The following is a 24,696-nucleotide window of genomic DNA, read 5'->3' as shown; positions in this document are numbered from 1 at the left end:
TTTTAGTTTTTTTTTTTTCAAGTTACAAAAAATTCTGTTTTCACTTTGTCATTAAAAGTTACTGAGTGTAGAATAATAAGGAAAAAAATTAAACAACTGTAAAATCAGGCTGCAATAAAAAAAATTTTAAAGAGTGACGGGAGTCTTAATACGTTTTAAAGCCACTGTATATCACAATAGAACAGGTATATTGGAAGGGCCATGAAGCATTGTTGACCTAGAAAGATAAGCACATGTTAGTAGGCTTATTTTTATGTCCACAAAAGCTAGGAAGAACCCTAGTTTATTATTTTTCTTGCCAAATGTAGACACTAAGGTGCAAAACTGTATGGTACAGTGATCAAGTTGGAGTGAAACACCTAAAAGCTTTTTGCAGCAGACGGAAGAGGCAGAGAAGGAAAAATGTAGTCTGTAAACCTGTGAAATCACGTTCACTTAGGATTTGGGGGATGCAAGGCATATCCCTAGCAGATGTAATAGGATGATCTTCTAGCTTCAGAGTGGTGGTGTGCACCACAAAAGGCAACGAAACAACAGGCTAAATATACGATAAAATAATAATAATAATATTAAAAAGAAAAAAAGCTAAGGTAAACTTGTCAGGAATGATGGAATCCAGTAGCCTGAACAAAACAGGGAGCATTCAATGCTTGGCCTAAACGGGGTATACAATGAGACTGTAAAGACAGGAAATCAAAAAAGCAATGCCAGCAGCGTAGGACCTAACAACACTCTATAGATAAACATAACTATGCTGGAAAGTGAGAGATATTTCCAGACTCCCCCTAAAACATCCAGTCCTACAGCTAAGTTTTTTGTTTTGTTTTTCTGATCTGCAGTAATTTTGACATAGTAGTGTGTCAAAATTACTACAGATCAGTGTTTTGTTTTTTTTCTGAAGTTTTTTTTTTGCCACTGTCTGTAGGCCACAATATAACCCAACATTTTAAAACTTTTAATGGAAAATGGATGAGGAGGAAAATGTTTGTGGGGTGATTTTTTTGTAACTTTAATTACCAAATTACTCATGTGTTACACAATATTATTATTCAAAACAGTTCAGAATTATCATGAACATAAATTCCACAATTCAAAAGTAAGAAACAAATTTCAAAAACACATTAACCACTTTCTATGGGAAATATAAATATTATACAAGGTGCAAAATTGGGGGATGTTGCGTGAATATATAAAAAAAAGTCTTCAGTTACTCTCTTGATTGAAAACATTTTCCCACAAGCTAAATTTGTTAGATGTAGGTTAGAATGGCAAATCTTCTTTGAAAATGAACAAAAAACTACTGTAATATAGAGGTGCATGTGAAAAACCTATTGAATCAGGTCAAAATCCTGGGAAAAGCTGTATGCATCTTGGCCAAAAAAATAATATGTATGACATTATAAAAACAGTGTTTTAGTTTTAATAATATTTAATTAGGCAAAAATATCTCAGACCCGGGTTTTTATTGATTTAAACAAAGGTTGCACATATATAAATTTCTATATTGCTTTAATTCTTGAATATTATGTCTCTGCTAAAAATCCATTGTGGCAGGCTTCATAGTTACCTGCTTAAAACATGTTTTTGCTATGCAGAGTACTTCAGTAAGGACGGAATTTTCTCTGTGCCCGCATAATTGCAATCTTCTGCTTATCTTCCTCAAACTTTTTACGTAGTTCAGCCAAGTCTTTAGGAGTTAAAAAAAAAAATCAACAAAGCACAAAATTAAAAACAAATTAAAAACAAAAAAAAATAGGGGCAGATAATAAAACTTTTCTAAACCTCAGCCATCAAGTCCTAGGTGCCATTTTAAAGCAGTAATGAACATCATTTGTGGACCTGCCCCCAAATATCAGTTTTAGTAAAAGAAACACAGGTGTTACAGTTCCCCTTGGTCCACTAGTGTACATTTTTAAGAGTTGGAATGATGTTGATTATTTGAAATTAAAACTGCCCTGTTACAAATTCTATACAGGGAGTTGCATGAAGCTGAAAAAGGAGAGGTCTCTGAAGTCACCCATTTTTTGAGTGGTATGTTATTATTGACAAAGCATTGGCAGTATCTGAACGAGATGCCATTTATTTGGAATTCCAGCACATGCTAAATTACTAACAAAGTGTATTAATTTGAGGTGTTCATGTTACTGATCTTTAAGAACAGAATTTCTTCTAATTATGCCTGTATTCATGGTGAAACAGTTTACTCCATCCCTGTTCTATGTGTATATGAGTATGTCTTTGTGTCTGTTATTCACATATTGGTTTACTTTCTTTTATGTTTTTTCTTTTTCTTTGTTATGCTGCTAATGTTTTATGTATGTTTGGTTATACGATTTTTGTAAAATCTATGCAAGATTAAAAATAAAAAAATTCTGTTTAAAAAAAACAAAACAAACAATAAAAAAACAGTGATGGGACAGCAGCTATTTGTACTACTGCCTATTTCTATGTTATCTATTGCGGATATACAAATATAATATCACCGGCAAAGAATTACATTTCTGGAGCCTCCAGCCTGTCATATGTCAACTCAGGAAAATTTCAGTAAATGCAGTTTAAATTGGAAGGGTGCTTTTTAATAACATAAAATTGTAAATTTCATTTTATCAATCTTATTTTATTATGTAAGGATAATGGACTTTAGTATTTAATTCCAATGTGTTTTAGACATTCTGCTGTTCTGCTTGAGAACTATTGTCATCTGGGCTGTCTGGGAAAAGAAAAGCTCACTGGCTTAATACTATGTCTATACCTGTGCATGTTTACTACACTTTGTAGCTGAAGAATAACCTTCCTGCTAGTAAACAATTCCCTTATGCATTCATACCAACTGGGGTGGAACAGAAAACTTACGTTCTTTTTTGTTGTTACGAGTCTGCCAGGTATAAAAATTCAAAAGTTCCTTCTGGGCTCTTTTATTCTTCTCTTTTCCTGTTAAATTAATATTGACAGCTTCGGTTCTTGCTAAACCTGGATTCCGTCCTTTCCTTGTAACGGTCACCCAGCCATCCTCATCTGGCACCTCTTCATTCGCTTTTTCTTCCTTCTGTATGAACGGGAAAAGGAAAACTAATGCTTTGCCAGTTTATTTGCATTTTATCATTTCTTTTGCTAGAAAATCAATTATTGCTCTCTACATAATTGTATGATCGTTTTTTTTTATATGTCAACACATTGAAGTATACCTACAAGAATACCCAGCTTGTGAAATAATTTAGCAACATAACTAATGTGACCAATGTAAAAAAAATAGTAAATTTAAAATACAAAAGTTTATAGTATGTATAGTATGAAAAAGTAATTGCCTTCTGCTGGAGTATTTCGCCAAAACTAAGTTTAACCAGTTTATCTCTTACTTTGTACATCCCCTATGCACCAGATTCGTTTTTACATTTCTTCTTCGACCTGTTTATTAGGCAATAACTTTGTCATTTTACAAGATAGCAATGTAAAACATTTACAAATACATTGATAAACAAGGTTTTGGTTAGGATGAATATACAATTTTCAAGAATTTATAACCAATTGACAAAAATTTACACTATGAATAACTTTAGTTTATTTAAAATAGTTTTATTGTACATAAAAAGCATTAATATTTTTTCACAAGTTTTGAATGACACCAAAACTATTATTCTAGTATGAAGCATTGCATAGCTATTTACAAAGAAAAGGAGGAAGAAAAAAAGGTATTTAGAGCTGATAACTGTAAACTAAGGGTTAATGAGTGGTTAAACAGAAACAAAAAGTTTATACTGGTTGATGTAACTGACATTTTCTGCAGGGCAAAACTCATCTTTTTGATCTGCTAATATAGTGAAATAAAAAAAATATAATTAATGAATAAATAATTGTATCTCTCTATTGGAGTCTTAGTAAACAATGTGCCAGACAATCATTTTTTATGTAGCAGCTTAAATATTTGCTGTAGTTACACAGAAATGTATGACCATTAGTAAGGTCAGCTTGACAATTGTGCTCGTAAGATGCATTGATGTGCGGTATTGCCATTATCCATAAATGGGACCCCAACAAACCTTGCTGGATAACCAGTAAAGCATTGTATCACAACATTTTCACCAACCACTACCTGGAGCTGTCTGATTCAAATATATTTGGTCCCTTCCAGTATTGAAAATCAGGGATTTTTGAATATATGAATCAATGAACATATTAATTTTGAATCTTACACAATTTGTGAATTCTGTCTATATCTGATAAATTGGTACTACACTAATTAACCAATAAGTCAAAAATGCAATTTTCATCAGTTTATCATTTGGGATATTGTTAATTCATGTTTAGTTTTTCTATAGCACGTCTAGTTTTCATGAGGAAGGTAAGTATATATTTCATGATATTTGGTATACATATTCTAAATGTATTACTAGAGATAAATGGAATTGCCTACATTTTATGTTACAGACATCATTTACTGCAATTAATTTAAGTTGCTATTATGCATAGAAATTGTATTAAACATCCACACAGGTTTTATTGTGCAAGTGGTTCTTTTAGGATATACAGATTGAACTTTGACAGTTCACTTGTTGACCAGGATACATTTTTGGATCCACATATCATCTGTACCAACTGTTCTAACAGACTGCATGACAAGCTAAATCACAAAAGGCAGTTTATATTGCAGTTCTGATGGTTTGGAGAGATCCACAAAGCCATCTAAACGATTCCTATTTTTGCCATGTGAACACACATGGATTCTCAGCTAAAACTAAGCACAAAATTGTTTATCCTGGATTTTGCAATCAGGCCTGTTTTTTTCATTGCATGTTCCTGTACCAGAGACTTTTACATAAGCAGAGCTGAATAATCTTGTTCATGATCCACCAAAGACAAAGCAGACCTTCTTGATTCTAGTGCTTACTTTCAAAGGGTGTTACTGTAACTCACTACAGGACACAAAATCATAACTTGACAACTTTCTTCACTGATAATGACTCATTGTGCTATTACCATGACATCATGCCACAAGAGCATGTTCCTTCTGAATGGTCTTTCTTTATGTTTTGCAAAGAATCGTGAAGACGAACCTACTGCATAATGGCAAGAGTACCTTTCTGTTCCTATTCTGTTCATCTAAAGAAGCCATACTTGCTTGAAGGAGAGTGTGAGTGTGTGTAACAGGAAGAGATCCAATATAGCACTATATGGAGTCTCTGCCCTACCTCATAACCAGTCAGTAAACAGTCAGTCCAAGTCGGGAAATCTGACTGGAGAAATAAGTAATTCCTCACAGCAGTCCTACACCCCAAAACTCCATGACAGTGGCCTACATCACATCTCTGCTTCAGAGATTAGGATGTAGGGCAACCTAAGGTGATCAAGCATCACTGATTTTCTAAGGTACCCATTTCATAACCATTAGTAATTCGTACCACCTTTCTTGCTTTTCTTCCTTCATCCTGTCAGAGGAACCATCCTCTAATTACATCAGTACTTTTCATTACTGGTTTCTGCCCTCAGCTGTGCCAGCCAGAACTTCACTCAGCTAGGCATCTTCACTTCTACACAAAAGATTAAAAGCACCAAGATGCTGTAGGCAGAAGACATGGCATGCCGTGAACTAGAGGACATGGGAGGCAAGTTAAGTTCTGCACCCCCAAGTTAAAAAAAAAAAATCAGCGAAGGTGGTCTTACATTTGAAATGAGACATCACTACTGTCATCTCCAGAAATATTCAGCGACAGTTACAACCCCTGCAAGATATCTTTAGCCATCATGTAGACAGATTGCTGGCAAAAAGGGTAAATGGAAGTGAAAGGAGACACTATCGGTAATAAAACATCTGGGGACCCTTATGGGCCATACATAACAACAAGCGATGGTGTGGGGCCCCTAAATGTATTCCTACTTGTCACAAAACTATAACTTTTATGCTATTCTACCCTGTCCACTTGCCTTCTTTGAACCCCAATTTCTCTTGAATGGGAAGGTGTAGGAAACTGAAAATGTGGGTGGAAGTGGGGGATACTTGTGGCTAACTCCCCCTAAAATTACTATGGCATCATTGGAACATAATAGACAGATTGCTGGCAAAAGTAAAAATGTACTATTGATACTAAAGCATTTACCCATTTAGCCCTATATGCAGAGAAAGTGTTTAACAATGTTATTGGTTGAGCCTGCAAAAAGTAATGGCCTACTTGTGTATTCAGAGAATTCTTCAAAGCTGCCTATTTTAATCCCTGCTCTTTATAATACCCATTGAACCTTTGGTGCATTCATTTCAATCCTCCACCAATATATATAATAAATAATAATAATATAATTATAATAATATAATATTATAAAATTAGAAACTCCGCTGATGATGCAGTCCACAGCCTCCTGGGAGCCCACATCCTCCAGGAGGCTGTGGTTTTCCCCTTAAGTAAAGACTGGAGGAGTGGAGTCCTCCCCCAAAACAAAGTGTAAAATAAAAACAAACAAAAAAAATTATATTATATAAAATGGAAATTCACTCCTATATATTGTTAAAAATTTGGTGATGTTTTAAGAGCGTTATGCATGTGATAGCGGGTGGGGGCAGGACAGCCAGTGCCCCCTCTCATCACTGCTTATATTCTTTGGTCAAAAAAAAATTATGCCATTGGCAGAGCACTGTGATAACTGTGTGTGTAAAGTCTGCTTGTCATATTCTGCAGCCTAACAACTCACCATGTTCAAACCTTCATATCTTGTACATTGTTGGTCATAATGAGGGTACACTCATAGCTACCAGAATTTCAAGATATTGGGTTAACAAGTTTAAAAACCTGTGAAAATTGAACATTGGGGTTGTTGTTTAGAAAGAAAGTGCGTCAAGGAGCCCACAATTTAAAATGCAAATTGGGGACCCTAGGGATCCCTTACATAGCAAGAAGCATTGGGGTAGGTTGCCTAAATGTATACCTACTTATCACAAAACTTTACCTGTCATACTATGACAATTGATATACTAGAACCCTGTCTCTTTGAACCACAACCTCTCTGGAACAGGGAAGTTTAGGAAACTGAAATGTAGGTGCAAATGGGGAACACTTGTGGCTAAACCAATATAAAATTTCATTACTATGGCATTATGAGAACAAAAAAATCTCCACCTAATAAAATGCCATGCCCTGTTACACACATCTGTCTGCTTCTCTAACTTGAACCCAATTTCTCAAGAATGGAGAGGTGCAGGTAAAGAAATATTTAGGTGCAAGTGGGGGATACATATGACTAACACCCCCCAAACTTTTGATCACCATGACATCATTACAACAGAAAAAACTCCACCCATGAAAACACAGAGGGTCCTTCTTTAGGCAACCCTGGAGAAAACTTTTTCTGATGGTACCGTCATGAACTGTATCATTTAACATGCTAACTGAGGCCTGTAGAGTCTGAGATGTAGCTCATGTTTTATGCAGTTTCTCTAAACATTACATGGACAGACTTTGGGTTAAATTTGCTAGAATGTCCACATCTGGAAAGATTCTGTCTTGAATGTTTCCATTGCTGAAAAAAGTTGTATAAAAAAAAAAAAAAACTTTCATTTGTTTGAAAATGACATTGTTACTGTTTCCAGACACACTGCTTTTGCATTTTGACTTTCTTTGTTAAATAATCACCAAGATCTATATATTTCATTCTGGAAATACATGTTCCAAAAAAAAAAAAAAAGAAACAACAGAAAAATGGAGAGAGACCGCCGGTGGTCAGGGAACATATAATTATGGTTTGTCAGAGACTGCAGAAATGTTATAAGGGATGATCAGAGACTGAACATATTATAGTTGTTGGCACCTGGGGATATCCTTGGAGACAGTATTAGACTGAAGTAGGTATGGTACATGAGACTGCTGGATATAAATATTTTTAACAAATCAGTGCTTTTACATCAGGGGTGCCCAAAACATTGATCACGATCTACCAGTGGATCGCAAAGGCAACACCAGTAGATCTCAGGGCCCTGCCTTACCCCTCTCTGCTGTTAACCAGCAGCCGGCTGCTAAGTCTATTGGGATACTGGGGATGTCAGAGAACACCGTAAGAAGGCTCGGTTTAACAGTGGGGAGGGAGGCAGAGAGGGGGGAAAGGCAGTCTGAGGTGAGCAGTGCTGGACAGTTATTTTGTACAGCAGTTCTTTTTCTTGTGCAGCATGTCATTCTCCTATGACAGGTGAACTGTAGCTTTTCCATGTCACTATAGTCTTGTAGTGCAATGTTCTGTCATTCAATGTCTCATTAGCTTCAGTCAATTCCTTGTCATATTCAGTGTATATATAAATAAATATATGTTTAGCATTTTTATTGTTGGTAGATCATTTTGACTCGTTCATTTAAAAAGTAGCTAGCAAGCCAAAAAAGTATGGGCACCCCTGCTTTACATGCTTGCTTTGTTTTGCTCTTAATTATGTTTATGTTAGCATAAAAAAAAAGATATATATAGGAATGTACAGCACATTCTGTCATGTGTCCAAATAATATTTTTTTACTAGCTTGAGCAAGCACCAAAGCACTGGTTACCATCTTCAAAGGTCCTAAATACCTCCCCTAATTCCTACATTGTAAATTCTTTGGGGCAGGGTTCCCTCCTCCTCCTGTGTGATTGTCTGTTATTTGCAACCCTAATTAATGTAAAGAGTTGTATTATATGTTGGTGCTATATAAATATGGTTTACTAATATTAAATGCAATTCCTGAGAATGAATTACCTCACAGTACATGAAGCTAGAGAGGCCATGAATGAAAGTTCTGCATCCACCTTTAGGTAAACATCTCAAGCTTGAATTCTTGTTGAAATTCACTGCTTATAAAAAAAAAAAAAAAAAAAATGAAAAATGTGTTTATGCTTATGTATGTAAAAACTTACCTCTGCAATTGTTTTATCATATTTTTGCATGTATTGTTCAATTTCAGCTTGGAGATCAGCAACATTAACAAGGGACATTTCATAACCTTCTATCCAGTCTAGAGGGGGAAAAAAACATATTAAAAGTAGCAGCAGAAAAGTGCATAAAAACCAACAGCATACAAAGGTTACTACACTGCACTGATGAAATGGGAGTACTAAAGGTTATTATCTTCCTCTTTAATAACATTAGAATGTGTGTTTTGTGTGGAACGAATTTTGTCCTTTTGTTCTTCCACTTAAATTTTTATCACTTCTCTCACACCATTAAACCAAATTGTGTCACTTTTTTATGTGATTTCTTAGAGGACCTTGGCTGTTCTAATCTGACTAAACACCTTTCCCTCTAACTTTCAGTATCTAAAAACACAGTAGGCTAGCACAACCTAGGCAATGATCTAAATTTTACTCAAACTTTAGCTGTCGAACAGTTGGTTCGCACGGATTTGGTCCCATCAGTCCAAACCACATTGTTTTGGATGCCTAGTGACATCAGATTCAGATGCAAGTCTAAGCTGTGTTACCATGTTCTTTTTAAAGGAAAGTGGCTTTCTCCTGGCAACTCTTCCAAACAAGCAACACTTGTTAATGATGTTATCTTTTTCCAATGGTACGGTCATGAATGTTATTATTTACCATGCTAACTGAAACCAGTAGAGTCTGAATAGTGGCTACTATTTTTAAGTTTTTTTTTTTTTTTTTTGCAATTTCTCTGAGCATTTTCTGAAAATGGCTTAATAATTCTTCCCAGGTTGGTGTTTCTCTATAATCATTGCGAATACCCTTTGACATTGTGCTAACACATACCTGAATGCTTCAGACCAGCAAACTGCCAAAATTTCTTTTTTCATGGAGGTGGTCACATTTGCTAATGATCAGTTAATGAAATATATTTACTTTGCACCACCTGGCTACCCATTTACTCTCCTAATTTGTATGAAAGTGTGCAAAACCTTAGAATAAAATAGGCTTTCTTTTTTTCCAATTGGACTTTTTTAATGTTAAACACTAAGAAATGCAATAATCACACTAAATACAAAATATATGTATAATTTTTTATGGTTAAAAAATAAAATAAAAGCAAAAATAAATTTTATTTTGTTATTCCATTTTAACAAGCAGTTATACTGCCGATTGGAAATAAGACACTAGTTACAAAGAAGGTTAGACCCTAAGACCATATGCTAAGGTATAGTAAACACTATGTTAGGAGACACAGTACCCCAAAGGATGCCCCGTTTATTCTCTCAGGGGATGTTGCTTACAACAGGTAAAGAAATCAAGGAATTAGCTCAGCAGTTTGCCGTTCGCAGTGCAGATTCTACCTGACATGTACCTTTCTCAGCACCTCAGCATGAAAGCTGTGTGCAGGTGAAGGGGATTTTAGAGTATGTGCTGAAGCCAAAGAGCATATTAGCTTCAGGTTACAATTCTGCCCTGCCATTGGCTACTATGCCTAAAAAGCTTCTCCGTCCAGTCACTTGTTGGCCATTAGTTCTGTTGACCTGCTAGTGGTGTGGCTATCTGTTGGATTACCAGTTGCTGACTTTGTCTATTTCCTAATCTTGTGAATGTTTGCTGTTTGGACTGACCATTGTCTATGACTCAGACTCTGCTTTATGTTTTACCCTTGAATACCTCTGTTTGACCCCTGGAGCCGCTTCCAGGACATGCCTCGGATGGACCCTTCTGTTCTGCATCACCTGCCACCCTTTGCTCGCTAAAGTCCTGGGGGCAACCGTGTGCTGTGACGGCTCAACTAGCCTCCCAATGCTGATTGGAACTTTCTATAGGTGAAGAGTGCAGCATTAGAGTGGGAGAGTGGTGCCTGTTGAGCATTGGCACTGGACCAGGGTCTTACACAAAAGTCCTATTTTCTTTATCATCCATTTAAGAGTGTCACATTATTTCATGATAGTATTGAATTGGGATATCCAACTATCAGTTTTAAAAAAGAAAGTTTGGCATCCACACCAATAAAAAGGTGAAAGAGAGCAGGGCTCCTGCCTGCAAAATCGCAACCAAACCAAACCAAAGGAAGATGACCAGGCTGAACAACAATCATGATCTCTGAACTGGGGACACTGATAAGGTCTAATGCAGGGGTGCCCCCATTTTTTGGCTTGCGAGCTACTTTTAAAATGACCAAGTAAAAATGATCTAACAACAATAAAAACGTGGACTTAACTCCTGTGCGCTGTAAAGCTTATTTTGAAAAGCAGGGCTCCGCGATCCACTGGTAGATTGCGATCCGCCTGTTGGGCACCCCTGGTCTAATAGGTCAGGAGCCCAAGAAACACTAACTGCCCCCTATGAAAGAATTCAAAACATTGAACTGAAAATACAAAGGAAATATAAAATGTTGAAACTGGGTACAGTTGGGAGTTTTTGAAAAATATATGCTTATTTCAAATATAATGCCAAGTATACATTTAAAAAATCTTGAGACAGGGACAACAAAACTTTCCACAACAGAGGAATACAGAACCTAGCAACATCAATGGATGTGAAAGAACAAAATTGTAACAGAACTTTAAGGGGATTGAATTAGGATGTAGCAGGTAGAAGGCTATTGGAAAATGGAACCATAAAGTATCTCATGCATCTTCCTCCAAAACTAAGTGGGCAGGACAAGAACCTGTGAAGCAATGTACTTAAATCCCCATTACACCTCCAACAAACACCAGAGGCTATCAGAAAGAGGAAATGTAAGCGTTCAGGACTGAGGGACCACCTTCTTAAAATCGTATAACCCATTTCATGAAATGTACTATTAATTGAAAAGTGACATTAGGAGCATGCAATCCCCATCAGCCTGCACAAGTTTTCCTCAGCTGAACAAAAGAATAATGGAATAGAAGACTCCTATGCCACACAGATGTCACACAAAATGATGAAGATGGAGATTGCATGACTGAAATCAGCCCTTGGGAAAGAAAGCACAAAAACTGGAAAGCGGAGGAGCTTTTCAATAGTCTTAATGGAACTCATGAGCTGGAAAGGTAAGTTCAGACAGGGAAGCCCAGATCCCCTGATGAAAGAAATGGATGTTTCTGCAAATATTCATCATTGTTGCTCTCTGGAAAACTATATCTTCCATTCTTTGCATGAAGGAGGGGGTTCCCCAATATTGGGAATAGTGACGAGAGGGATGGAGACAACTCCCAGCAGGGTAAGTATTTTAGACATATTGTCCACGCAGCAACCACAGTAATATGATGTGATTTTTCTGGAAAGGAGGACACTCCCTACCAATGTAAAACAGACAACTCTGTAGAGGAAATTACTGCACAAGCTTGGAAGTGTTTTTTATGAACTACGGCTGGTCAGTGGGTTCAATCAGCTTGGTTTATCACAAGTGATTGGCTCGTCTGGAGAAGAACTAACACTAAAAAAAACAAAAAAAAAAAACACTAAAATCATTGGATCACCTTGAAAGGGGTCTCTTGTTCACTGAGCACATAGTTAATGGGACAGACGTGGAGGGTGGAGAGGTTAATCACGATGAACATGTAGGGAGCTGGGTTACTGTAGTTAGAGGAAGAGGTAGGAGCTCTCCTCCCCCCTCCGATCCAGCTATTCCTTACAAAGCTTCAGGGTTTATTTAAAATGGAATGGGTTGAGGCCTCCTAAATAGGACCATAAATGATGTTTCCATTCTTTGCAAAGCTCTTCTTGTGTCAATAGATGTAGAAGCATTGTATTTGAGTGTTACCCATTCAAAGGGTATTGAAGTAATCCACGTTCAACTTGCAAAATTACATTTAGACCAGAAACATATTTATGTATGGCAATTTCCACTACCTCTAGATACAGGGTGTTGCAACGGGGACTCGTTGTGCCCCCACTTATGCAAAAATGTATTTGGGGGAGGGGTGGGAAAGGGAACTCTTTGTGGACGAAGATTTAGCAACGTACATCTTAGATATTTAAATATGGCAGCTTTTTTTGATGATCTTTTCATTATTTGGACTGGCACTGAACTGGAATTGAAAATATTTGTGACTAGTTTGCACTTACTGCAAACTTACTTGATTACAATCTTACCTTTACTATGGTCTTTGAATCCAAATCTATACCGTTCTTAGATACAAATATTTATGTTTAGGAAAATGCAGTTTTAGTTCATTTTTATAATTGCCTACCATATTTTTCGGACTATAAGACGCACTCCCTCCCCCCCCCCCAAAAGTGACAGGTCTTATGACAGGTGAGCTGTAGCATTCCTGTCACTATAGTCTTGTAGTGCAATGTGTGTCTGTGCAATGTGTGTCTGTACAATGTGTGTCTGTACAATGTGTGTCTGTACAATGTCAATGCTTGCCACCATACAAAAAAACTAACCAATTGACATTTATATGTTATTATGTATTCCTTACTTGCATTTTCGTGTGTCATTCCATAATTTGTAAATGGGACCCATTATATTTATGGTATTGTTCTCATTCCATAAATTCTTTCACCTATGTTATTATTTCTAAAGCATCAAAAGCCTTCTATGTATTTAGTGATCTGTAGCCTCCTGCTGCACTTCACAGACATAGATGCTGGATCGACAAGGGCAAGCATTGGGTTCCCATCGCATTCATTGTTGTATTGGGGTGCTTAGATTTCTCGTTGCAGGCTGTGACAGGATACATCATCCTGGGGTCGCCTGTCCGATGGATGATTTCTTGTTTGCACCTCTGACTAAAAAAATCCCCGATGAATAGATGAACTGTCGATGGGGCAGTTCTATAGGACGAATCGGAATGTGCAAGCGCCGGTGTCCTTGACAGGAAGGATCATGACGAACGTTGTCTGACTAAAGGTAATTGTTGATACATGCAATACAAGCAATAAAAACATTGTGATAAATGTAATGTCTGACTTAATATGGTTCATGACGGTTATCTCATGTTAGATGCTGTAATATGTGAAAGGTTCCTTTAGAGAAACTTTGTTTCCACTATGGGCAAAAAGATTTACATTTATGGGATGCAGTTATCTTGTCCAACACGATGAATGTAAGCCGTAAACTGAATGTATTTAAATAGCTGCTGTCTGACAATACAATTCAACTAATTCTACATTTTATTTTATTTTTGATAGAAATTTTATATATATAATCAAGTAAATAACTATTTTGAAATAGTCATAGCTGCCTGAAGAAGTTTATGAATTTATATATATATATTTATATATATCTATATATATTGTGACACCAAGGCAGGATTGGAGGTGAAAGGGCGATATATTTGACCAGGATTCCTCTTTTGTGTGAGGTATATTTGCCCAAGATTCCTCTCCTGTGTGAAGTAGCAGGTGGAAGACTCTCACCTGTGGGATAGTTCATGAAGAAACACTGAGGGTGGGGATATAACACAGAGCCAGGAGCTCAGTCAGGAGCCTAACTTGGAAAGACACAGACAGGGGTCTGTGCAGGCTCAGCCTAACTTGGAAAGACACAGACAGGGGTCTGTGCGGGCTCAGCTTGGCTTGGCTTGGAGAGACACAGACAGGAGTTTTGTGTCAGTGCAGCTCTATTTGGAGAGAGCTCTGTTTGGAGACACAGCCAGGTGAACTGTGTGAATGAACTCAAACCTAAGTAAAAGGTTGCTGAAAGCTTGGTTTTGAGCTGACAGGGAGAAGCCCTCCTGCTGATAAGACAGGGACGCCTGATGTATAGCAAGTGCTGGATAGGCAAGGTTTTCTTTTGCTGTTTTGTTATTTTATATGCAACCTTCAATAAACCTGGCTGCAAGCCTGCTTAACACTTATACTTCGGTGTGTGATATGAGTTGGATAAACCAGCAAGTGTCCTTTGACCCCAGCAAAGGCGATCCTGAGCGTAACCCCTCACAATATATATATATATATATATATATATATATATATATATATATATATATANTATATATATATATATACATATACACACACACATAATATATATGCACTGTCATGAAGATGGATGGTGTGTTATGATCCTAAATTCATCTTTCAACCTGAGGGAACTATACCATCAGCCATGAAAATTCATAGCAAAATTATAAAAACTAGGTACCATGGTGGCTTAGTGGCTAGCACTCTTGCCTTTGCAGTGCTGGGTCCCAGGTTCAAATCACAGCGAGGACACTATCTGCAAGTTTGCATGTTTTTCTCCCATATCCCAAAACATGTGGTTAGGTAAACTCAAAAAACTGCCTTTAGACTGTGTTAATACCATATGCCAGTGGTAGGAAGATTTGATTGTGATCTCCTTTGATTGACAGTTAAGTATTATGACTATGAACTGTCTAATATGTCAGCAATATTTAAATACAAGTTAATAATAAAAAAACAAATTATACAAACCTTGAATTCCAGTTTTTAAAAACTGATCCTCTCTTGACAGAACCAGTGGTGCTGAGAACTTAAGGGTGTTGAACTCATGCAGTGCTGAGGGATTCTTGAACACCACAAAGGCAGCTTTAAATCCCTGAAAAATAGGAACGTTTCTTTAAAATAATAATATTAATGCTTAAATCATAATGATGTTAAAAATGAAAGTTAAAAAGTTTTTCTGGAAAGCTATGCATCACACAGTCTGTTTTGAAAATCATAGTAACTTCACCTTGGATATTCGTCAGATGCTAGCTTATATTTGTATATTTTAATTTCAAAAATGTTTATTTGTGCATCTTAAACACGAAATCAATTTTTCAAAAATGTAGGAATTTTCATATGAAACAAATACAGAAAACAGAAAAAAAAGAAATCATCAATGAGAAAACACATGTTGGATACAAGAAAACAGGAGTCTCTTGTGGTTAGTAAAACGCTTTTAAAAAAGTTCAAAGGTGTGTGAACCTAGTATAAAAAATGCCAACTGAATGAAAGATAACTAATTTGAAGGCCACTGGTTATATAGAACAAGTGCAGAGCACCTCTCAAAAGTCATTAGTGTCAAGAGACAAGCAGAGGCCTATCCAACCTAGAAAAAAGGCATTAGAAAGAAATTAGAGAGAGGGGAGGAACAAAGAAAGTGTCTGCAGCTCAGAGGATGTCAGGGGAAGGGTCATATTCCATTTGAGGGAAATAAGACACCTTGTTGCTGTCAGAATAATGTGTTCTGGGATTTAAAAGGGTAGCACTAATATGTGGATCTAATATAATGGGAGAATCCACTACCCAAGAGAGGAGGTTACAAACCTCTTTGGTGTTTCCTTAAAACTGGGTAAGGAAAGGCTAAACACTGCTACTAAGGTAAGGTTGTTGAAGACAGTTTCATGTAACACATACGATGGGGAGACTGAGCACAGCAATCGACACAATGTTAAGTACAAATTAGTTATACTACATCAGCAAGGTCTCTCACAGATTAGGATTTTAAAGCAGACTGGGGCTTCAAAATGTTCTCTTTTGATGCTGAACAAAGAAAAAGGGGGGGGGGGGGGGCAATATTCAGGACTGTAGACGCAGTCCATACAGTCAGCCAAGGAAACTTTGTGTGGTAAATGAAAGACACATCATGTTTACTTGGCAGAAACTTATTGGACCCATGTCCAGATGCTCTGGACTAATAGAATAATTTGATTAAAAGAAAAAAAAAGTGGACAACAGTAATAGTAACATGGACTGTGTCTCGTTTTGGTCTTAACCTTATTCCATTGGTAATTAATTATTCTATTTATTTTGAAAGTCATTATAGGCAAAAGTTAGATGTTAAAAATAAAAAAAAGATTAAAAAAAAGATTTAACTGACAGATGATTACAGAGACATATAGAAAGTTCTGGTAGACTATACAGAGTAGGTGTGAGGATGTTTTCAGAGTCAACAAAAATGAGACAGCAAACAACAATGTTGATCAAAGATCATCTTTAACCATCATCTTACTTTATATGGATACCAGCAAAAGGATGAGCAGAAATCCTCTATAAAGGTCTGCCATAAAATGCATGTATGTTTGTAAGACATTATTTTGTTGGCAAGATATTATAAATGAAATTATTATGTACCAAACATTCCACTCCCTTGGCTCATAACCATCAGAAATGTGAAAAAGCTATACAATGTTTATTTCAGTCAAAGACTGCTAGATAATAAAAATGAAGTCCACTCTGGGTTTGTTGTGGTTTCATAAAAGGAAGCAAAAGGCCACTGCACAATTGTGTTTTCAAAAGCATTAGGCTGGGACAGGGACCAAAAAGATATTGGAATCTGAACTGCAAACTACTTCTAGAGGGTGTCTATTCCATATTTCCACAAATCAAACCCTTCCCTTTAAACTACAGGTCTTAAGCCATGTGTTTAGCTTTCTAAACTCCAGCAGTCTTTCCTGTGTTGAACATGACACAGGCAATATTTCGGAGAATATAACCTTGGAGGTCCCTTCCTTCAAATTCAAGCCGAGATCTCTATATTGATGTTTAAGGATCCATCTTCCATGTATCTCGTCACTGATTCCAACATAGACCTAGACAGCTGGGTTGTTTGCCATTTTGTACTCTTTGCCCTTACCTTCGGAACCATCTTTAATACCTTTTGACTGAGGGTGGGGTTATAACAGAGCCAGAAGCTCAGTCACTCTCTCTGCCTGGGGACACGGAAAGTTGGTCTGTGTGAATAAACTCAAACCTGGGTAAAAGGTTGCTGAAAGCTTTGTTTTGAGCTGACAGGGAGAAGCCCTCCAGCTGATAGACAGGAACGTTGGATGTATAGTAAGTGCCAGACAGGCGAGGTTTTCTTTTGCTGTTTTGTTATTTTATCTGCAACCTTCAAATAAACCTGGCTACAAGTCAGCTTAACACTTATACCTCAGTGTGTGATTTGAATTGGATGAACCAGACAAGTGTCCTTTGACCCCAGCAAAGGCGATCCTGAGCTTAACCCCTCACATTATATATATATATATATATGTAGATAGATATAGAGAGATTTAATATATATACAGAGTTTTCTGTGATTTATGTTACAACCTTTTTTAATTACTTTCATGTTTTTTATATGCAATGTTTTTTTATTATTAACTAGTAACTCTTTTAAAGAGGGAAATAATTGTTTTTACATACATGTAAAAATTATGGGATAATTTATGGTGCCCCGAAAGTCCTTTTAAATGTGTGGAAAAAGTTTTATGGAAAAAAGTTTGTGTGTGGAACCAAAATATATTTTTCAGACCCTCTAGAAAAATAGGATTTTTATTTTACACTCACCTTTAGAGCATTCACGTTAAAATATTTGAAAACTGCATTATCCTTTGTTGATGAAGCTGGCTTCGCAAGCACATTCACAGATTCCAAAAGGCCAAAGCAGCTAAAAATCCTAGATATATGTTCCTAAAAAAGTAAAGAGAAAGTTAAGCATTAAGCCTATTCCATACCCTCACTGAATCAAGTTATGCACATTTGTCTCAATCTTTTATCACATAATCAAATCCTAATGGGTGAAAATGTTATCCTCATATGTAAAACTGATGCACTCACCAGCTACTTTATTAAGTATACCTGTTCAACTGCTCATTAACATAAATATCTACTTAGCCAATCACATGACAGCAACTTAATGCATACAGACATGTAGACATTGCCAACATGACCTGCCCTGACCTGTTCATGTTGATAGTGGTGTAATACCGTAGGGGATTATTATCTTTGCATGCCCTTTAATGCCAGCATTGCTTAATTTCCACAGTCTACCTTAGTGTTGTTTCTTACCATATCCATTCTATCTTTATAGGATAGGGTACTGGATGCTGTCACTTTAGGTCAGCTTTCCCAGTGCATGCAGTCAGAAATTCACTCATGTTTTGAATCTAATTTGGTCACAAGCATTTACAACTAATTAGGTCAAAAAGTCTTCTATTGCCCATGGTGTCTCGCAAACATGGAAGGACTAAAGGGCACTGGTAAAGGGCCAAAAGTACAAAGAACTTCACAGAAGGGATTTGATCTAGCCAGACAGGGGTCAGGGGCCATAAGAGTATGAAAGCGAACCTGGAGAAGAAGAGTGCGCATTGGGCTTGGTGAGAATTTAGGTGTTGTGCAGTCTGTAAATACTGCAAAATTCTGGTGGTCCATTTACATGGTCACCAGATGGCGAGCTCCCTCTAGCAAGTGTTGCCATTCCCCAGGGGGCAAGTATAACCGCTAGTAGCTCACGGTCTCAATCTTAATATGGTTTGCATATCAACTGGTAGTCAACATTTTATGGCATACTAGCCAACGATGAGGGAGACCTGACGTAAGCAAAGGATTTCTGAGGCTGCTAAACGAGACACAGCCTGATACATCAAATACCATGCAGAAGGTCTGCAGTAAGGTATTGAAGTCAGGATCAACCTTTTCCCAAAGGGGCAAAGCCCAAGCTAGGAGGCTAGCTAGTGCCCTCTGTCAGAAGGTGGATAAAAAACCCCACCTTGGTTGATACCATGGGAAAGCTCCAGGGCTGCAACTCAAACTCGATTTGACATTGATTTACAAATACTCAGCAAAGCTTGGGGTAACCAAATTAATGAGTAGTCAGAATTCAGAGAATAGAGCAGGGTGGCATGAAGGCTGTACTAGAATCACCGGAGCCATGGTGTTCATCACATCTCCAAATGAAATCCACAATCTTACTTTGAAGGGACTTCTGTTGCTGTATACCACACGGCAAACCCTGCGTGGAGTCAAGTAGCAGCATGTCAGCCTGGTCCATTACTTGAACAAACTCTCACAGTGTCTCAGGCAGGGCACTGGTTGCAGAAGAGTGCAAGGTGCAGCCCCATGCTTGCAGGGGTTGGCAACTGCTGGCTGAGTAGGGCCAAAGTGTAGTACACTTGAGCATAAGACAAAGTCAGACAGAGCCAAAGGTCAGGGCAGACAGCAATAAGGCACAGTCAGACAGAGCCAGGGTAAAAATACCAAGAAGACAGAAGCCGGATCAAAGAATGCAGACAGAACCTGGAAGAACATCTTGTTCAGCAACTTCTTTTTGACAGTCACTTCCTATTATAGGGGAGGTCATGTGGCAAATAGAAATCATGTCACTAGCAGGTAACAGAACCCACCACCAGAGGTAGTGGTTGGGCAGAGGCAGCTCAGGCGGTCTTCACATTTCTGCCAGCATATGTAGCGCTTCTGTAGAATATTCTGGTTCTTTGGAGCAAAGTAGCAGCTCTCAGGGAATCACATGCCCAGACCAGGAAGTGACCAGCTGTTAGGATTTTTTTTTTTTTTGAAAAGGGTGTTGCACCCAAAAAAAAAACAGAATTTTTACCCTACCTAAAAAAGGGTTCTTTACCCTTTTATGTAAAGTGAAAATTCTGAGTTTAGGTAAGCTTTAACCTCTTTTCGTGCCTGCATAGCAGTGTTAAAATGAGGAGAGAGAGGCTCGATATCGAGCGTCCGAACGACCGCCCTGGCGAATCCATGGACGTCGAACGATCATAATGGAAGTGAAGGGGGAGAGGGTGCAGTGGAGTGCCCCTCCTTCGTTCCCCCCCTCCCCTCTCCATAGAGCAGAATGGTGCTGTATGTACAGCACTCATTCATTCATTGTGCAGTGGTTAATCAATGGGAAGGATCGTGAAAGATCCTTTCCAACGACAATGATTGCACGTGTGTACATAGCCAAAGATGCAGCATAAACGTCAAATCAGTTTTGCTGAAGTGCTTATATTGTTACAAAGAGTATGCAGATTAAAGGGGGGGGGGGTCTGCTACCTATTTCACTATCCATTTAGTGGCTGGGGGAAGAATAGGACCTGCAAGTGTTACCTAACTGCAGTTGTGAAAAAGCAGTTCACCTTGGCAGGTAGTTGTGCACCAAGCTGTGTAAATAGCAGCAGTATAGACAATATTCAAACTCTTTTAAGTATTTCATTTGTGTACTTAGGTATTTGCCTTTAGCTCAGCTTTAAATAACTGAATTAAAGTTATAAAAAAAACAAATCATTTCTTACCTCTGTATAGTATGCTGGAATGTTGATTACAAATAAAATATGATTCTGTAAATATGTTTTTTTTGTTTGGTCCCTAACTTTGTACTCTTTTGCAAACAAGTAGTGAACTGAATTCTGATCTGCTGAGAACTTCACTGGAATACCTAAATAAAAAAGGTCACATTAGTTAAATTCAATATTGGCTATAAAATTTAGCGTCTTAGTTTTTATGCTAAAACATGGAGAATTGCAAAATAAGAAATACAAAGAAAAAATAAGCAATCTGGACACTAGTTCCACTTTCTGAACATTAGTCAAACATTGCATCTCAAAAAATTCTACTTTCTAATTTCATTCTAATATTCACTGCCTGGACATTTCTAATTTCTAAAAGCTTTCTGACCTTCTTCGATATTTTCAATTTAAGTCCGAGTCAGGTGACATCCTCAAAACTTTTATGAAAATAGATTATCAGAAATCAGAGATTCCTCTGAATTTATATCCTCTACCTCATAACATCTTGGAATAATTTCCTGTACAACAATACTGGGTACCTACTACTACTTTAGGAAATGGAGTCCCAAATGTATACGCAACCTGAAACCACGCAATTATTTCACCAAATCTTATGCAGCAAGGTCCTGGACATGTCAGCCATGAAAAACCTTCTAAACGAGGCAAACATTACTAAACTTTCTTAGGCTTAGCAAACTAACCTTAAAGCGTACCTATACTCAGAATTTTGACTTTACATAAAAGGGTCGACAACCCTTCTATGTAGGGTACAAAATTCTTTTTTTTTTTTTTTTTTTAGGTGCAACACCCGTTTTAAAAAAAAAAAAGGGTGCAGCACTGCCCCCTAATTCTCGGCTGCCTAGGTGGTCTCTCGGACGACGCGGGACCAGATGCTGAACACCCCGGAGTGAACGGTCTGCCCTGCGGGACTGAAGGTGTGTTTTTGTTTTGTTTTTTGTGTTTTTAGTATAGTTCCTCTTTAATGCTCCATTACCATTTCTGATCTGGCTATTAACCTCCCTGGCGGTCTGATTATGTCAGTATTTTTGAATGACAAAGCAGTACATTGATTTGCATGTAAATTTGTTGTTTTTTAGTGTAGGCCTGTAATTCTTAGGAATAACTCACTAAAATCTGTCCAAAAAAGGATCTAGTAGACATCCTGGGTATGATAAAGTTTGAAACACGAAATCATAAATTGTATTATAATAAATTATATTATATTTATTTTTATTATTATTATATAATTATTTAATATTTTAATCAAATCAAAAACACTGAAATCTGTCTAAACAAGGGTGCAATAGGTCAGGACTGGCAGCAGACAGTAAAAGTGCAGGCAGTTCACTGGACAAAGCTCTAGGCACAAAACAGTGGGATACAGTAATGTAATCTGTAAATTCCCCGCCAGGTCAGGCCCAGCACACGCTGCCATTGATCACGCCGGGAACGTAGGGCCAGGGATCTCCGGGAAAAGCTTGTGAAGACCAGGTAAGCCCTTTACAATGCCACTCCAAGTGCGACTCAGGTTTAAAAGAATTTTTACCTTACATAAAGGAGTTTTCTACCCTTTTATGTAAAATAGAAAAATTCTGAGTTCAGGTATGCGTTAAGACAGAGGTTGTATCTGATTGGGTAGCCTATTATGTTAATGTAGCTAAAATTTACAGATACAGAAATAGTCACTGGCTAGATAGTTCATTTTAACAAAACACCAACACTAAAATAAAAGGTGCATCGATGCTAAGGAAAGTACGGACTTCTCTGGAGATGGAACCGTGTTCAGTCCTTGCTTCTGGATCCAGGCACTATTAAAATGTTTGCCCGGCCATGTCATTATTGCAGGAAGGGACAAGCAATGGTCATTCTACAAAATTCTGTTTTACATGGCTGGGAGCTCAGTTTCTGGACACAAAGCTGGTCTGGGCATGCGCAGCGTCAGCTTTAGTTGCCATGGAAACCAGCCAATCCCGGCCGCCAGTGGTAGGAATAAATGAATTCCCACGCGCCTGCACCGGAACTACATCACCCAGCAGAGCCAGGTTTTGTCACTGTCCGAAAACGAGGCAGGATTAGTGAACGTTCCGCCGAGGCAAGGGAATCCAGTGAGTGTCTGTAACTACGCACTGTTGCTATTCTTAGTACTATCTTGCAAGTTGCACCCGTATCAACATACATAAAAACGCTGTTCAAATATAACAATCTAAAAGAAAACATACGAATACTTTGTTATACATTGTCCTGAAACCTCCACAGACTGACCACATCACGTGGACCACAAAACACGTGGAACAATTACAAGTACCTTTCTATCCAGCGGGAACTACAGATTTATTTTCCTCCTTGTGAAGCATTGTGGTTTACGATGGTCGCTACGGTAAACTCATGGAATTATCGGCAAATTCTAAGGTAGATATTAGAATGGTAGCGGCTAGTTCTATCCAGCAGAATGACCCGGAAGTGACGGCGATCAGAGAACCGGAAGTGGGCGGGGCCTCACTGATCAAACTTAAAACCGGGGAGTATCGCACATGAGAGGCTGGGAAGATGGATTCACCCGCTCCTCATGCAGGAAGAATGCGATGGTTCTGTGTGATTTTCCGCTGTCAGGGTATTCTGGGGTGTCATACCCCTATTGTAGGGGGTATGGGGGCGACAGGGGATGATGGGGGTTCAGGAAGGGAATGTTAGGTGATGGGAATGCATTACTATTATTGCAGGAAGGGATGAGGGTGAAGGAAGTGTCAGACAGGAGATGGGGTGCACTGGTATTATTGCAGGGGATATGGAAGGATGGGGAAAAGTGAGGACAGGTATTTAGTACACTGGGGTTATTGCAGGGTGATATGGAGGTACAGGAGGGGGAGAGACTGGTGATGGGGTGCACTTCTGTTGTTGTGAGGTCATATGGGGGTACAGAAAGGGGTCAGACTGGATTTTAACATTCATGAAACTCAGCTGTCAGTCCATCTGGCCCAGGCAATTTCTTGGTTGTCAGCCTATTGGCAGCATGACATGTCTCATTCGCTTGGTCCTGTTAAATCCATGGTAGAATGTAAAATGTTTTCCAAATCTGGCATAGATCCTAAAAAACACCCCATCCTGTCACAACCGAGAGCTTTTCTTCCCAGGAGATCCGCTTATTATGTAACTAGGGAACCTGTAATGTCAATTGGACCCTCCATAGACTTACCTCCTGAGCCAATTCACAATTTTAGTAAGGATTAGGTGATTGGTATTTCTCATAATCCCTTTCCAGAACCAAAGAGGCCTGTCGGTCATACTGTTTCTTTCTTAAAAGGAGTTTTAACTGGGTTACCTTTCCTTAGGACAAGCTGGTCAAGCCTGTGCAATCTCTGATAGTTTACATATATTTCACATTGTTTCCTTTTACCGAGGGATCTGTAAAAGCCACAAATCCTGCTATTTACAAGCTCCCACCACGCAGACGTACTGCTACACAGGTCCGGGAAGAATACCTGTGCCTGAAAGAAATCCCTAAAGGATTGTCTAACACTCTTGTCTTCCAACAATTCCGAATAAAGTTTACAGTTTCCAATCTTTATGTCTATTAAAATCTGCTCCAAAGACAATCAACTGGAAAGTCAAAAGAAAGCTTAACCTTAATTTCCTGTCCCATTTTTTGTGAGGCCTATAGATGTTTTTAAGCTCCAGGTCCTGCATCTCCACCATGGCATCTTTAACCATACGTCTCCCATTTCTACTTCATTAATCATCACCTTATTCATTTATGGAGAACCGCAACTCTGCTGGCTCAGGGACTAGAGACCAGAAGGAAGGTCCGCACCTCCACTTCCTTTTTGCTAGATTACGGAGATGGGTCTCCTGCAAAAAAAAAAATGTCTGCATCAAACTTACTAAGCAAAAATAATGCCAT

General features: G+C 38.0%; 1 protein-coding gene across 1 annotated transcript; it reads right to left on the bottom strand.

Moving 5' to 3' along the window:
- Nucleotides 1-24,696, bottom strand: RRP7A (ribosomal RNA processing 7 homolog A). Its single transcript, XM_072420947.1, has 7 exons — nucleotides 24,678-24,696; nucleotides 20,805-20,947; nucleotides 18,076-18,198; nucleotides 15,235-15,358; nucleotides 8,860-8,957; nucleotides 2,854-3,046; nucleotides 1-1,687 (listed from the first exon to the last, which is right to left on the bottom strand). The coding sequence occupies exons 1-7, from the start codon at nucleotides 24,694-24,696 to the stop codon at nucleotides 1,602-1,604; spliced, it is 786 nt and encodes a 261-aa protein (XP_072277048.1). The 3' UTR covers nucleotides 1-1,601.

This window comes from Pyxicephalus adspersus, chromosome 8 (genome assembly GCF_032062135.1).
Source record: "Pyxicephalus adspersus chromosome 8, UCB_Pads_2.0, whole genome shotgun sequence".
NCBI lineage: Eukaryota > Metazoa > Chordata > Amphibia > Anura > Pyxicephalidae > Pyxicephalus > Pyxicephalus adspersus.
The sequence above is the reverse complement of the archived record's forward strand: the minus strand, read 5'-3'. Positions and strand labels throughout refer to the sequence as shown.

Coding starts and splice junctions, on each gene's coding strand:
- RRP7A (XM_072420947.1), bottom strand. Junction 8,958..15,234: donor TTTAAAAACTGGAATTCAAG/GTTTGTATAATT, acceptor TTCCCCCTCTAG/ACTGGATAGAAGGTTATGAA. Junction 3,047..8,859: donor ATGATAAAACAATTGCAGAG/GTAAGTTTTTAC, acceptor CCGTTCATACAG/AAGGAAGAAAAAGCGAATGA.